Here is a 16,058-nt window from a genome sequence, read left to right on the forward strand (position 1 = left end):
TGTGTAAAAGATTTTCCATTAAGACACTAAAGAGTTGTAGGTTTAGCAGCATTCATCTTTCTGTATTCTAATATGATTTGTATATTTAACAATTTATTAGTATTTATTTGGTATTTCTACATAACTTGTAAATAGATTCAAAAGATGCCAAAGATAATAAGGAAGCAGCTGGGAATGAGGATCTGGAATTGGAGCTGGAGAACCTGGATATTAATGATGATGCACTGGAGTTGGACTGTGGAGATGAGGCAGAAGATCTTACAAAGAAGCTTCTTGATGAGCAAGGTAAAAAGAATTGGTTTTAAGAATTCTTAATGATTTGGTTGTTTTTTTAACTTGATTGTTTTAGTTTGTGGATTTGTAGAGTGCATTCAGGGTATTTATTTATTAAACTAGTAGCTAGAAACTTTTAGGATTGTGATAAATGTTTTTGTATCAAGTCATTCAGATACAAGTGAAAATTATTTTAAAGATGTTTATGTAGTGAAAGTTAGCCATTCCTTCACACAGCTTTTAAAAGTAAGCAGATATAAAGGCAGTTGCCTGAAAAGTGACTACAAAGAGGAATGAATACTTAACAACTAAACATTACAAATGTATTGTTTGGGGAATATGTTCATAAGTTATTATATTTCATAGTTTAAAGATGTCTGCTGTTTTTTTATTTGCCTCTGTTAGAACAAGAGGATGAAGAAGCCAGTACTGGATCTCATTTAAAACTCATAGTAGATGCTTTTCTTCAGCAGCTTCCAAATTGTGTCAACAGAGACCTCATAGACAAGGTATGGTCATAGTTTCAGTTTTTTACACTCTTAAAAGTCGTAATGCTAGATCAGATAGATAGGAGATAAAGATTTCAAGCTTTGGAGTCTGACAGTAGCTGAATTAATTTTTAATCAGTCTGTATTCCCCTCAGTGGACATGTTTTCTAACTATGCCAGTTCTAGCCAAAACTGAAGATTTTTCTTTATGGTTATGTTTAAAACAGCTGCATTTAGTGGGTATAGCTCTGTAAAAGCAATGTTCAAACACCATTTTCTGTTGCTTTCTTGAAAACCCAGTGCATTAAAGTGAAGCATTGCATTAACTTTCCTCTTTATAGGCAGCGATGGATTTTTGCATGAATATGAATACAAAAGCCAACAGAAGAAAACTGGTACGAGCACTTTTCATAGTTCCTAGACAAAGGTAAGAACAGAAGGGGACCAAGCTGGATCCACCCATTTATTATTTAATTTAGCATGTGCATGTATTTTTTAACTTATTTATTTGTTTATTCCTGATGTGCACTTTTGGAGTGACTTATGCTGTAGCACCAAAGAAATATTTAGAATCAATCATCCAGCCTGCTGGTAATTATGAAATGCATCAAAACACAATGTGAGAAGAATTTCTTTTTCACAGCTTAGAACATGTACAGCAATGTAAATCAGCAGGAGCACTTAGACTTTTGTCTTCAGCTCTGCCATGATAGAGAACTTTCAGTGCTTGTAAAATGGAAGTGGCTTTTTGGCTGGTCTATGACCATACGGTAATGTTTGTACCACTGCCCTGTATTGTTTCCTGGTGCTGTAGGTTCCAGATTGCTGAAATTGATTATTAACTCTTGGAATCTCTTTGAAAATCCTTTATTCTCTTTGCATAATCTGCTGAATTGTGCTAGGTGACAGTGATCTGAAGGAACTTGTAGATGTGCACAGCAAAAGGAGGTACTTTCAAATAGGAACAGCATGATAAGGCTTATAAATTCAGCAGTGTGACTTCATAGGTGGCATGAAAGCAAAAGTTAAATTCCTGATATATTGTACTGTGAAAAAATGTGTCTGTGATCAGGCTGTACTATGAACAGAGTTAAGAAATTCCTAGAAGCATACATAGTTTCCTCATTGCCATTGTTTTGTCATCTTCCCAGTGCTAATTCTGTTGCCCTACAGGTTTGTATTAAAAGTAATAATAATTTTTAAAATACTAACTTTTTTCATAGACCACAACAGAGCAGGATAAGTGGTGGGGATAGCCTCAAGGAGCTACTACATTTGTAATGGTTCTGGTCTCCAGTAGCTGGAACTAACACTGAAATGAATGGTTCAGCTGATCTCTCACTGTTGGTCTTTGATTATAAATATGAATGGTTCCTAATATAAAGAAGTATTAACATTTGATGTACAATTCTTTTTTAATTCCTTTTCCTGCTGTCTGCTTTGGGACCTACTTGACTAAGAAATACTCAAACCATCTTGATTCTGTTAGGATCTTAAGTTCAGTTGTTTATGTGCCTGCATCGGTGACCCCATCTCTGGGCTACTCAGCTGGAGAAAGAGGATGTTGACTGAGCTGCTTGTTCTGAACACAAGCAGTTGGAATGTAAATCCCAGCTGAAGATAGATGCAGACAACTGCCCATAGATACAGACAATTTGAAAGGGCAACCTATCCAATATTTAAGTAAACTGTATTGCTGTGGTTGGTAAAAGAGCAGTTCTGCTGTGTGTCTTCAAGTCAACATCATAATCCTCTCTGATGTATAAAATTCTATATATTCTGTAACACACTGCTTTGAGGCTTTGTGTACTGTGCATTAACAATGATTTTGTTTTGTATATCACTTAACCATAATGATGTGGTTTTACCTTCCATTATTGTTGTTCCATACTTGTTTTTACTAACCCAGGAATTTTTGCAATGTCTCTGGGATACTGTGGGAGAAGAGTGCTTGTTATGCTAATGTTTTTGAGGAAGGTTTTTTCCTGAAAGTTTCAGAGTGGTGTCCTTAAGGATGGAGATAAAGTAGTATGTTTTCCAAAAGCATTTAGTCCAAGCATATCAGTTTGATGTTTAAGTTTAGCTGCTTTATTTCCAGCCATAATGAGGTATTTCAATGACAGAATAAGTTCTCTTTTTTTCTGAGATCACTTTTAGGAGATGTGCAGGCACAACAGTTTCATCAAGAAAGTGTAAAACTGTTTTTTTTGTTTGAGATATAAAACAGACACTGTGAAATCAAAGTCATTATGTAGTGTTGCCAGTAGCTTTCGTGCTACCACTAGGGTTGGATAGATTGGGACAAATCAGTATTCTTCTGGACAGAAAACTTAATTTGACAAAAAAGGCCATTTCTTCCTCAACTCACTGTAAATCAGTGTTAGAATACATCATTGCCCTGCTCTGTTGAATACTGATGAATGGATCACATTTACATTTTCAGCTGTGATTTGAACCTCAAACCCAACAGAACAGAAGGCCTTTTAAAGAGATTTTTCAATGCCAGTGTACAAGTGGCTTTCACATTAGCATTGGAGGATTGATTTAAAGCTAAATATTAAGCTTTTAATCCAGAACTGCAGACTGTGATTTAACCTATACTGCTCACAATTTTAGGACTTTTGTGTGGTTCTTTGCTGTCTAACTGAATTATCTTCCTGTATGCAGAATGATTTAGATTCACCAGAATACTGCAATTTTGTAAATTTTCTTTTACTTCAATATGAGAAGTCTGAAATCTTTTCTTAGGCTTTAAATTTTACACAATGCTGCATAAATGCTGAGCAGTATATAGGGGCTGTCGTGGCTTATGATATTTTTTGATGTTCCTATCTATGGTGTTCTGTGAAGTTGCAGGTTTACCTGCAGTAAGAGATCAGTTGTTCATGTGGAGGTTTTTAGTGTTATTATTGGTTGTTCTTAATTCAGAAGTTAACTGCTTCTTAAGTGTTAAAATAGTTGTGCACATTTTAACTCAGAAGCTGCAAGCCTCCAGTGTATTTACTGTAAGCTTTTCATCCTGAGACTTCTCTGTACCAAGGTCCTTTTTGTTCAGTTGAACTTGACTCATCAGTGTTTCAGTGGCCTGTTTCAGTTGAGGATAAAATTGAGGGATGTGCTTGAGATCAAGGAGTTTTATGTCCTGACTAAAAAATAAAAGCCAAAAGTGCTTCCCTGGTAACATTCCAATTCCACATCATCCTTCTGTTCCCACTGAGCAGTGTGGGTGGCACTTAGTACCTGTTCAGGCCCTGTGAATGCACTGCTTTTATCCATTATGATTATACTTGTGAGGCAGGAGTTCTGGCTCCATTGCTTCATTCTTTAAGCTGTCTTGTAGAGTCACAGAAATGAGGAAATGTACAAAATGCCCCCTTCATTCTTCCAGGGCATAAAATCTTGGATGCATCCATTTTAGAGAGATTGCAATTATGACTTGGAGAAAAGTTTTCCTCTAAGTTGGTTTATGATTGGTTTTGTTTGTTTGGGCTTTTGAAAATAAACTGACATTTGAAATGGTAGGAAAAAAGATGGGCTCTTAGATATTTTACTGACATGTAGCCCATGTGAGCCGAGATCCACAATGACAAGATTTCAGTCCATGGTATGTGGTCTAAATGACAATGGTCAGAGGTGGTGCTTTTTACTGTGGTGGTGAATATTCAGTGTGCTTAACGTGGACTTCAGAGAGTGACTGACTCATCTCTGATGCCAGATTTTGCTTTGTAATCGAAGAGCAGGAAGAGCAAGCAATACTGTGGGTTTTGTGGGGGTTTAGTTAAGTTATTCCCCCTTCTCAAGAGAAGGAAATGCTTTTGGAGAGAACAAAGCAGTGCATGTACCAGTAGATGGTGCCACTGATACTGGAATGTCTCCACTGCTGAACATGAATTTTTGTCTCCCCTGAGAGGGAACTAACTCAATCTCTGATTGCCAGTTTCAGCATAATTAACCCAAGGCTTTTCCTTATTATATTTCACCTATTTAAAAACACCCAGTCTTAGTATCCTTCCCCATGAAGAAACCTTTTGTGTCCTGCAACAGAATAACAACAATGTGCTCTAAGACTTTAATTTTCTCCCAGGTATACTCAGCTTACAGAGATGAAATTATTAGCTCTCAACAGGCAGGTACTTGTTGACACCAGAATAAAACTTTCTGGTATTTGTCTTAAAAGAATTGTCAAACAGAAATCCCCTCAGTTAAATGCACCCTCTTAGTTCAACCACAGTCCTCTCTTAGTTCAGCTTTTGTGGGTGAGTGTGAAGTAGTGAGACTTTCACTTCTCTCAAAGTTAATGACTAAATGCTTAATAACATGGTAGTAATTTGCTGTGGGTAGTCAGCCTTGACTGTGTGTTCCAACCAGCTTGAAAAATGTAAATACTGCTTCAGTTATTGATTAACAAAAGAGATAAAAACTGTTAAATAGGTAACTGAGGTAACCACAATGTTTCACCAGGAGTCTTGTGTGTTATCAGGAGGTTGCCTGATATGCTATTTTGGGGGGGTATATTCTGATGCTTCTAACCCACAATTTAAATACATAATTGTCTTTTTTTCTGTAAGTGAGTATTAAATGTCTTGGAAATGGGCTCCAGTGACATAGAAACAGAAAGAAGAAAGGAGGCAGTTGTGATGGCTTTGTTTGGGGTTTTTGTCTTGATGCTTTGTGCCAGGACAAGCTCTGTGTATGAACTGTGCTGTTGGATTTTTTGTGTCAGCATATTTTTTCTTTTCCTTTCCTAAGCAGGGAAAACCTTAATCCTTCATAAAGTGTAAACTCAAGATGCATTTTTCCCTTACAGGCAATTTCTCACTAGAAGCATGCAAATTTAGGATGTTCCTCTCCACTTACTTTGGCTTGTTCTAGAGTTCATCTGTTTACTGCATTAACTTAACATTCTGAAAATAGACTGAAAATACTTCCTTCAGCTTGTTAAATGATATTATGAGGCCTCGGAGTGCAGTTAGTTTCTCTGCATTTAAAACTGATATATACACAGCTGGTTTGCATAAATATGCAAAGGAAATGGGTGTGAAGGCATGTAATTAAGACACGAGAGGAAATAAGGAAATTCTATAGAAAACTTGGAAATATTACCATTTGTGGGAGTGCTAGAAGAGTTTTTGGGAAAAGGGTGGCCACATCACATCTGCTCAGCTTTGTTTTATGTAATAAAACAAATTCATATACATTCATATACATATAATACATTAATTTAGAAGTTTCCCACCTTACAAGTAAAGATATTCTCTACCTTCCTGGTTATATCTACTGCTTTTCAGAAAAAATATTAATACCTTGCCATAACCCATGGCCTTGTCTGTAAGAACCTTTTTTCTCATGTTGAGATGGATCTGAATCTTCTCTCTGGTAATTTTTTGTAGGTCAAATTCTGTGTTTGATGATATTCAGCATTTGAATCCTATGGCGGGAGTTAAAAAGTTAAAAAGGAAAATAATTATGAAGTATTCCAACAAGATAGGGTGGTTTACTTTCCTGTATTGTTTTTAAATGATATTACATTCTGAAGTAGGCCCAAAAAATTGCATTTATGTAGTTCTGTCAGTGCATTGACTCTTTTCACAAGTAAAATGGTACCCATATTTTTACACATAAATGCATTTTTGTCTATAAATTGTCTAAATTTTATCCTCGCCTTTGTTTGCAGATTGGATTTGCTACCATTTTATGCAAGACTGGTTGCCACATTGCATCCCTGTATGTCTGATGTAGCAGAGGATCTCTGTTCCATGCTGAAAGGGGATTTCAGATTCCATGTATGTTTTGATTATTTAGTTTTTTACTAAAACCAGATTAACCAATCTCATAAGTTGTCCTTTGTGGTAAAATCCCATTTTGTGTTGTGTAGATACTACTTCTAAAACTCAGTGATTATTTTTCTGTCAGCTCAGCAGTTCTCAAAAAAAAAAAAAGAAATTTTTGTGAACTAAGTCCTTGTAAAAGAGAAGGGTTTTGCAACTTTCCATAGATGTTTATATATTTCTATAAATGAACTGAAGTTACAAAAATTAGAAACTCTGCTCCATCTGTGTTAAGAGTTTTCTGTAAATTAATAACTTGGTTTTAAAATGAGACCTGACCTATTCTAACATTTCCCACTCCAAGGCTACTATTGTAGTGATCACTATTATCATATAGTATTTCATTCAAATTAGATTTTAGAATTTTCATCCATCAAAGTTTTCCACACAAATGTATTTTTCAGTGTTATTTCCTTCCCTTTCTTTTAAGTGTTGTAATCAAACTTGTAATGGTGCACAGTGATGACTCCTTCACCATTTTCTGAGTTTTGTGGCACAGATTTCTTTTTTTTTCCCCTCATACTGACATTAAAGATGTGTATAAATTGCTCAGAGTTACATGAATCTTAACTATGTTAACTTTCTCAGAAAAACCTCTTTCTGTTGGGGAAATACAATTTTCTATTTTGCAGATTATGTTTAGACATAGACATGTATTTGTGTTTTGTTCCTAAATTTATGCTAAATGTTAGTAATTTTAAAAGTCTGCACATTACTAAATCTGACTTTTTCAAGTCATCAATATTTAATATTTCCTTGAGGACAGCACATGTGGCCCTAATCACGTAGAGACTTCTTACTGATTCTGAAAACAGAATCTAAAATACTTTATCACTACTTCACTGTGGTAAAGGAGGAGGAACTATGGCTGTAGGTATGTTAGAGGAATTAATTGTTTTGGGGAATGGGGAGATGGGGAAAAGAATTGAAAATCTTCTGAAGAAACAAGGTCATAGGGAGAGTTTTAGGAAACTCAATGAAAAGTAAAGGTGGAGCTGGAGGAACCAAACCAATACCAAACACTGCTGAATTCCCAAGTGTATTCTGTGCATGTTCAGATCAAAGTATTTTAGAAGTGGATATTTTTGAGGGCCTACAATCAATTTTTGGTTATTTTTTAGGTAAGAAAAAAGGACCAGATCAACATTGAAACAAAGAATAAAACTGTGAGATTTATTGGTGAGCTTACCAAGTTTAAGATGTTCTCCAAGAACGATACTCTGCACTGTTTAAAGGTTGGTGTTGTGATAGTCCTGTACTCCTTTGTTTGCTGATAATGCATCCCCATCCCCTTCCCCTTCACTTACCTGCTGCTGATGTTACCTGAATTCATTACATGGGATGTTTTAAACCTTGGTGTCTGTGACAGCTGTGTGTGAGGAGACTTTTATAGTTGCTATAGAAGTGAGAATGTTTTACCTCTTCTAATGGGAGGAATATATTAAAATAAACTTCCACATTTGGACATAACCAAACTGCTAATAATTTTCTTTGTCAGCATGGCAGATATTTCTACTTGTTAATCTGCTGCACATTGCAAAACTCGTGTAATGTTGATTTCAATTAATGTTTTTGTGGAAAAAATAACAGTAAGGGAGAAGGAGGGAAAAAGCATTTCAGTGATGCAAGGATGGCTTTTATGCCATTTTAGCAGGTGCTTTTGTTTGTTAAGGAACAAAACCTATCTGGAAAGCATTAATCTCTAGGCACATCATCTCACTTTGCATGCTGATAAGCACTGAAACCTTGATATCAAGTCCCAAATTAAAAATAGGCTTTAAAAAATAAAGATGCCTTTAATAAAAGATTCTTGAGACTCACAACGTAACATCAGTTTCTATATGAATTGTTTCTATTCATTGACTTGTTAGATATCACAGCTGAATTCCTAAAGAAAGCATAATCAGTCCTAATTTCACCTCTCTTGTCTATAAAATGCTGTAAAATGCAAAGTGGTATTAATTATAGTTATGGCTTAACTTAAAACAGTGCAGTTAGGTGTGCTCTGAGGTTACTGTGCCCTTGTGCAGTATTACTGGGTAGTTTTTATGCTGGTCTTTCTAAACATCCTGTTCTTCTGAAGCCTAAGTTTGGGGTCTATAGACTGTTCATAAAAGAATTTTAAAATGAGATTAATCTTTTGAATATTCATAGAATGGTTTGGGTTGGATGGGACTTTTAAAGATCATCTGTTTCCCAAACCCCCGTCTTGGATAGGGACACTTTCCTCCTAGACCTGATTGCTCAGAGCTCCATCCAATCTGGCCTTGAACACTCCAGGGATGGGCATCCACAACTTCTCTGGGCAACCTGTGCCAGGGCATTGCCAATCCTAACATCTAATCAGTGAAATCCATTTGTACTTATTCCAGAAAGAATTTAGAACACCAGTATAGTGTCCAGTCTGGTAGATATAACTTAGTGTTTTCTGCAATTGAAAATGATGTTTAACAAGCTGTGCTTTTATATAAATACAAACCAGATGCTTCTGTCAGACTTCTCTCATCACCATATTGAAATGGCATGCACCTTGCTGGAAACCTGTGGAAGATTCCTCTTCAGATCACCAGAATCTCACTTAAGAACCAGCGTTCTTTTGGTAAGAGCAAACTTCTTGTCCTATGGGGGAAGTTGTCATGTCCTGACTTAAAGCAATTGCTTCTTTTTGAAACTCTTCTCGAGAACTCCAGTTGACCAAAAAATCTCGTCATGACGTGAATGAAAATGTTAAAAAGATAATTCAATTTTTGAAGTGAAAAGCAATTGCTTTTGAAATACCAGTAATTCAGAGACAGGGAAAACCCAGAGGATGAGGTTGAAAGAATATTGTAGCTGTACCTGAACATGCCTGAAGTAGTGTTTGGGGGAAGAATAGTAGTGAATGGAACCAGACCTGATTTCAACTGGAAGTGAAGACATTCGTGCAAGAGGGGATTTCTATGCCCTGTATAATGATCTGGGGTTCTAAATGTGAAAGAAAAGGTTTATGAAGACTCTAAGAGAAGCAGTTTTAGAAACAGAGATTGGAAGTTAAAATAAGATTAGAATTGGAATCTGTAAGTCTGGAGAAGTACTGTCAAGGACTTAAAAATAACAAGAACTGAATAAAAAATAACAAGAACTAAATAATACATTTTCTGACTTGGGAGACAATCCTAAAACTCTGTGTCCAAGGCAAGGGACTGAGTCAGGCATGATTGAAGAAGACCTTCAAAAATAGGTTCACTTTCTCTTGAACCTCTTCTCGTGCTCTAGTTAATGGAGTAGCAGTTGCTTACTTGGGTATATTGTTGAATAATTTCTTTTCCACAAAATACTGTTTTTTTCTGAACCTCTTTGAATGTCAGAACATCTGTTGAGGTGGTACAGTCACGAGAGGAAAGAGATGGGCAAATTAACTGCCGGTTCTTTGGCTCTTGCCTTTTGTAGCAGTACTTTGTATCTTGAAAGGTTTTAATCTCAATTTTCTAAAAGGTTGCCAGCTGCTGGGTTGTATTGTGAAATATATTCCTTTCCATTATCAAGTATTTTTCCCTTGAAAATCTTGTTCCATTACCTTTAAAAGACATTTTACTCGTTTCTATCACTTTTTGATAGTTAATAAAAATTTTAGAAGTCAGGAAAAATTAAATACTTATACCAGAGCTGGTTTTTGTAACTGACTGCTTTTAGTGTTATGCACTACAAAAATGCTGACTGTTAGCTGGATTGCTGGAATCTGCTGGATGAATGCTGAACACGGATTAACTGTGAAGTGCAAGACAAACCACAAACACTGTGTGAATTACTGAGGTTTAAAGCCTCACAAGGTTTTGGATAAGTAGTCTTTTCTTATGCATTGAGGAACCAGGAGAAGGTGGAAGATGGCAAATAAGTTTGGAATATCTATTTATTAAGATGTAAATTAGGCTAAATAGATTTATATTCTGCATCTTCTAACATTCCCCTAAAAAACCTAGAGTGATTAATTTTGACTTACATAGTCTTGTACAAATTGGATCATAGTCTTATGGTACAAGTTAGTGTGAACTGTGGAAAGGATTTCTCCCAAAGCAAGCTGATAAGAATCTTGTGGTAGAAATCTAAGCAATTGTAAAGCTGATCTACTCTTATGTGTAGAATTAAGGCCTGTTGATCCTCTAAATAATTAATTGTCCTAATCTTTACTGCTGACGACATATTTTGTAATAAGATTGCAAGCAGGCTGCTTGTCTCCTGCTAGAGACAATGTTGCTTTGTCCTGGTGTGGAGGAAAGTCATAGTTAAGAAAGGATTTTAGAAGTAATTAAGGAGAAATTACTTACTGAGAAGTAAAATGTTCTATATTGCAAATTTAGTAGCACTAAGCAACTTATTCTAGAGAAACATTTAGTGATCATATCCTGGTTTTGTGGAACTACTTCATGTTTTGCAAATTATTTAGGGATTCTTCTTTTATTAGGACAATGTTTATTTCTAATAATGGTCTTCTTGGCAAATCTTTCAAATTCAGTGTCCTTTATGTAATTTAAAATACTAATGTAAAACTAGATTGGCTTTGGGATTGATCAATTGATAAATAAATTATTTGAATTGGAGCTTTAAAAGAAGATCAGCTTCATCTTGATCCATGTTTCTGTAACATGATCAAGTTAAAATGTCAAATTCTTGTATTATACTGTTCTAGTCTTGCTGAAGGAATATTTGAAATTCTGGTATTAAAAGCTTCCTGTTGCATTTTTAATCATTTAACTTAGACAATTGTCATAAGCCTTAGGGCCAGATCACTTGTATTGATAAATATACAGAAGTTAAGCTACACAGTGCCTTCCTTCTTGGTGTGACTGCTTTTTATTGGTGGCATTGAAACTGTGGGAGATGTTGTTTGTACAGGCAGAGGCTGTGGCAAAGTAAATGCAGTTCATGTAGAACTGTGTTAATTCTCTTTAATAATAACGTGCTTCCAGGAAATTAAAAATTTCCAGAGAACAGAGCAGTGCAGGTGTTAAAGGGAAGGAGGAACTGAACAGTTTCAGTATCTTGCTATAATCTGATGTTTAAATGTCAGTCATGCTGAAATGCTTTCTGAAATGGGAATTCTCACGATGCTTAGGTTTTGATTAATTACATTTCTTTTTTTTCTTTCCCTAATGATCACCAGATTTTCTTTTGAAATGCTTTGCAATATATGCTACATGCAGAGAGATTTTATTACTCACCAAGAAGAAAAACCCAAACAGTTTTAGTATTTTAACATGGATACTTTAATATTTGTGGTCTATTTTTATCAAAGGAAAAACATAAACCTAATCTTCAAATGTAATGCTTCACCTGTGTAGTTCTTAATTTTAGCCTAGTAAAATGAGGATCCAAAGTAGCTGATGAGCTTAAAGAACTTTGGACTGCAGGTCTTGCTTTTTTCTTCTGGATTGCATCAAGATTTTTGCTACTACAAAAGATGTAGTGTTATGATTTCTCTTTCCTGCTTGACTGTCTGATGTCTTAGGTGAAAAAGGACTGGAACAGTTTTTTGAAATGCTGAAGATTTTTAATAAATAGAGATTAAGACTAATACAATCCACTTACAGTTAGAACACACCCTCAAGACTGCTCAAAACCCAGTAAATTATGGTTATGTTGAGACCTGAGGTAGTACCTATTGTCTCTTCTGGGAAGAAACATTTTAATCATAAACTAATAATCATAAATTATTTAGAGTATAATATACAACTTTTTTTAACATGAAAATACACAAATTACGTAGATTTAGGGGTTTAAAATTTTATTTGCCAGCCCTTCTGCCATTTTCTCTGTTCTCCTTCACTTTGACCCACTTCATTTTTCAGTTTATAGTATAGAATGATAAATGCCTTTAAGGCAGCAAAGGTGTATTTTCTCTTGACCTATCTAGAAAAGGGTTTCACCTTTTCTAAGGTGACATTAACATATACGACATGGTATAGTTTGGGAATTTTCTACTTTAAGTATTTTTTCCCCACATAAAACAATTTATGTGCTCAGTTGTTAAGTGCTGTGTGTCTGTTAGGTGCCTGTAGGAAAGTGTGCTACTGCTACTGAGAGCAATTTCCCATTTGGGATGGAACAGTCTCACAGGGAACTAAAGGAAAGACCATTTGTGTCGTGGAAAAGGTTGAGAATGAAATAAATGCCTTAGGGTTGGTGTCAGATGGAGACCTTCCTGGTGATGACTAAAATCCAGGAGGAAACTTACATTATTTGTTGGGTTACTATGTTACACAAAGCTACCCTTCCTCATTGAATTAGCAGCTGAAACTCGAGGTTAAGGAGCTGTGGGAGTACATTGACATTTCAGCTGAACTGAAATATCTGCCCTGTAAAAGAAATTTTAAATTATTCAGGTTTAGTGGAAAGGCCACCAGCATGAAAAATATTGCTTTTTCACGCATAATCAAAGGAGGTTTAAACTCTTGGTTGGTTTACTGGACTGCATGAATAGATATACTAACATTTGTGTGTAGGGGATGAAACAGTACTTACATGTTAATTTTGTTTGTCTGTTTGAAGTTGTAAATTACTGTGTAGCCAACCTCTAGCATACAATAAAATTTACACAGGTCCAGTTTCCTGGTGAACCACCACAGAGTGATTTTGAATATATAGGATCACTTACAAGATTACACTTCTATGCATATAATTACACAGATGCACACTAAAAATATTTAGTAATGGAATTAAGCTCATCCTAACTGTAAAATCAGCAACTTAAAACTGCTATTTTTGGTTTTGTACAGAATTTTTAGATAAAAGAAATTTTTAAACTCCACAAAATAAACCTTAACTTACAATATGAAATGAAGTATGGAGAAAAGATTGTATTAAGTGAGGAAAATCAGGACAATCCTGACAAGTAAGCACAGTAATTAGTGCTGAGTCTTACCTGTCTGACTTTTCCTGAAACATTACTTTATGTAGATACTGTTTTTCTTGCAGACAGTTCTGCTTGGGTAAACAGCAGTAATGGAGCATGGAATAAGGAAAATTCTGTTGTCTAAGCCTTTGGAAATTCGTATGAAACCATCAAAAACTCTGTGGAGTTAGATGCTGATGTAAAAGTAGATTGCCAGTCTTATGATGACTCAGTGTGCTTGTGCCAAGACATCAGTATTGCAGCGACTTTAGTTAAATAATATTTTAAACAGAGTTCCTAGTAGTCTTATGAACCATTTATCTGAACAGCAGCATTAAGATTTTGAGTTAAAGCTTAAATACTTTTCCGAAACCTTTTTTACCACAGATGAACCATTATAAAAATAGGGATCAAAAGAAAAATGACCATGGAAAGAGCAACACAGAACCATATATATATGTACATTGTCTTTTTTTCTCTCTACCCGAGCTTTTAACTTACTTTTCTGCAACCTTTCATATTTAGTGTATCCCAAATGTAACTCTAAAAGCCTTTGGCTTGAAAATGTAGTATGTCAGCATCTCTAACTGGTCATTTGCATTTGTTTCCAGGAACAAATGATGAGGAAAAAACAAGCAATGCATCTTGATGCACGCTATGTTACAATGGTAGAAAATGCCTATTACTACTGTAATCCCCCTCCAGCTGAAAAAACTGTGAAGAAAAAACGTCCTCCTTTGCAGGAATATATCCGTAAGCTTCTTTACAAGGATCTCTCCAAGGTCACCACAGAGAAGGTAAATCTTTCCAAAATCTTTAATATAGTTTTTTTACTGAAAGTGGCATAGTTGTAACTTTGGAAAAGGTTTGGGGAGGGCTGTGTTTTTTTCAGTTGCGAGGAAGAGGGATCATTTTTTGTATTCATGAATAAAGTGTTTTAATTTCTTTCATTGGAACACATAGAAGCTCCAGTTGAGGACTTGTGTTCTCAACAGCATCAAATGCTGAACAAAGGGAGAGTGAGATGAGAATCGTTGTGTTCTGTACATTGTGTTGGGAGAGTAAGGGACAAAAGCCTTCAGTTAAATACAGACTGTAAGAACAAGGACATGATGGAGCAGCCTTGGCCAGCTTGATCAGTAGCTCAAGGACAGCAGTTGGGTTAGGTATATAAAGATTTCCATTGCCACTGCAGGTCTGGAGGATGGCTGGAAGTGAGAATTGGGTTGTTTGCAGGTGCTTACAGGGATTTCATTCCAACCAGGAGAGAGGGGGATGACAGGGAGCATCTTGATATTTTACCTGCTAAAATGTGAAGCTTGTCTTAAAATTTGGTTTAGGTCCTGAGACAGATGCGCAAGCTGCCTTGGCAGGATGCAGAAGTTAAGGACTATGTTATATGCTGTATGATCAACATCTGGAATGTGAAATATAATAGTATTCACTGTGTAGCCAACCTCCTAGCAGGGTTGGTCCTTTACCAGGAAGATGTGGGAATTCATGTTGTGGATGGAGTGCTAGAGGATATTCGACTAGGAATGGAGGTAAACGATCAGTCTTCTTACTAAGCTATACTCATCTACTTATGTTGAAAGGAAAACTAAAATAGTTGTGCTTAAGGAAAGAAGTCCATGGAGTCTCTTCTTTTTTTTTTTTTTTTTTCTGATGATTTTTCTACCTCACTTATTTGCTTTGTATAGGTTTATTTAAATTAACAGAATAACTGTACCGAAAAAAAAAAACAACAAAACCAAACTAACAACATTACTTAAGATAATTGTTTTGCCTCCCTTATCATACTAAGGCCATAAATTTATTCTTTGACAATTGTAGACAGATTTACACAACTTCAAGTAACTTTGGAGACCAGTCCATATTTTAAAAGCTGTTATAAGTACAAGAATTCTCTGGATGATGAGAAGTCATCATACATTTAAGATGGAGTGTATGCTAAATGCTTTGGAACTTAAATACTAGCTGACCAACCTTCATAACTGCTTTTTAATCTTTACTTTCATGTAACGTATGTAGCCATAAATAACCATTCTGTCAACTTTTTATACACTTTTTTTCCTTTGTAAAAGGTTGGTTGGGTTTGGGTTTTTAATGTTCTGTTGTGTCTGCATGATAAGAGTGAATTTTCTTGCTCTTTTTTGATAAAGGTTAATCAACCAAAGTTCAACCAACGGCGGATCAGCAGTGCCAAGTTTTTGGGGGAGCTTTACAATTATCGAATGGTGGAGTCAGCTGTAATATTTAGAACTCTGTATTCTTTCACCTCGTTTGGTGTGAACCCTGATGGCAGTCCTAGTCCACTGGACCCTCCAGAACACCTTTTCAGAATCAGACTTGTCTGTACTATCCTCGATACCTGTGGGCAATATTTTGACAGAGGATCCAGCAAGCGAAAACTTGATTGCTTCCTCGTATATTTTCAGGTATTCTAAATTTTTTGCAGATCTGTAAAGTTCTTTAACAAGCTAATATAAGTCAGTCTGGTATGTATTTATCTCATTGTTCTCTAGCACTGTAATTTGTAGAATCTTGTCTGTCTGGTAGCAGTTTTAGTTTCAAGTGATATGTTGAGTTATGCCAAAATGG

The 16,058-nt window shown here is 35.7% G+C and overlaps 1 protein-coding gene across 1 annotated transcript in view; it reads left to right on the forward strand.

Moving 5' to 3' along the window:
* UPF2 (UPF2 regulator of nonsense mediated mRNA decay) overlaps positions 1–16,058 on the forward strand; it is a 52,456-nt gene that overhangs the window by 13,874 nt on the left and 22,524 nt on the right. The window contains exons 6-14 of the mRNA XM_014883102.2: positions 136–285; positions 679–782; positions 1,103–1,188; positions 6,436–6,544; positions 7,711–7,824; positions 9,072–9,188; positions 14,069–14,254; positions 14,798–15,001; positions 15,620–15,895. Of these exons, the coding sequence (XP_014738588.2) occupies positions 136–285; positions 679–782; positions 1,103–1,188; positions 6,436–6,544; positions 7,711–7,824; positions 9,072–9,188; positions 14,069–14,254; positions 14,798–15,001; positions 15,620–15,895 (1,346 nt within the window). The remainder of the gene's footprint in view (positions 1–135; positions 286–678; positions 783–1,102; positions 1,189–6,435; positions 6,545–7,710; positions 7,825–9,071; positions 9,189–14,068; positions 14,255–14,797; positions 15,002–15,619; positions 15,896–16,058) is intronic.

The sequence above is a fragment of the Sturnus vulgaris genome, chromosome 5, assembly GCF_052056855.1.
Source record: "Sturnus vulgaris isolate bStuVul1 chromosome 5, bStuVul1.hap1, whole genome shotgun sequence".
Taxonomy (NCBI): Eukaryota; Metazoa; Chordata; class Aves; order Passeriformes; family Sturnidae; genus Sturnus; species Sturnus vulgaris.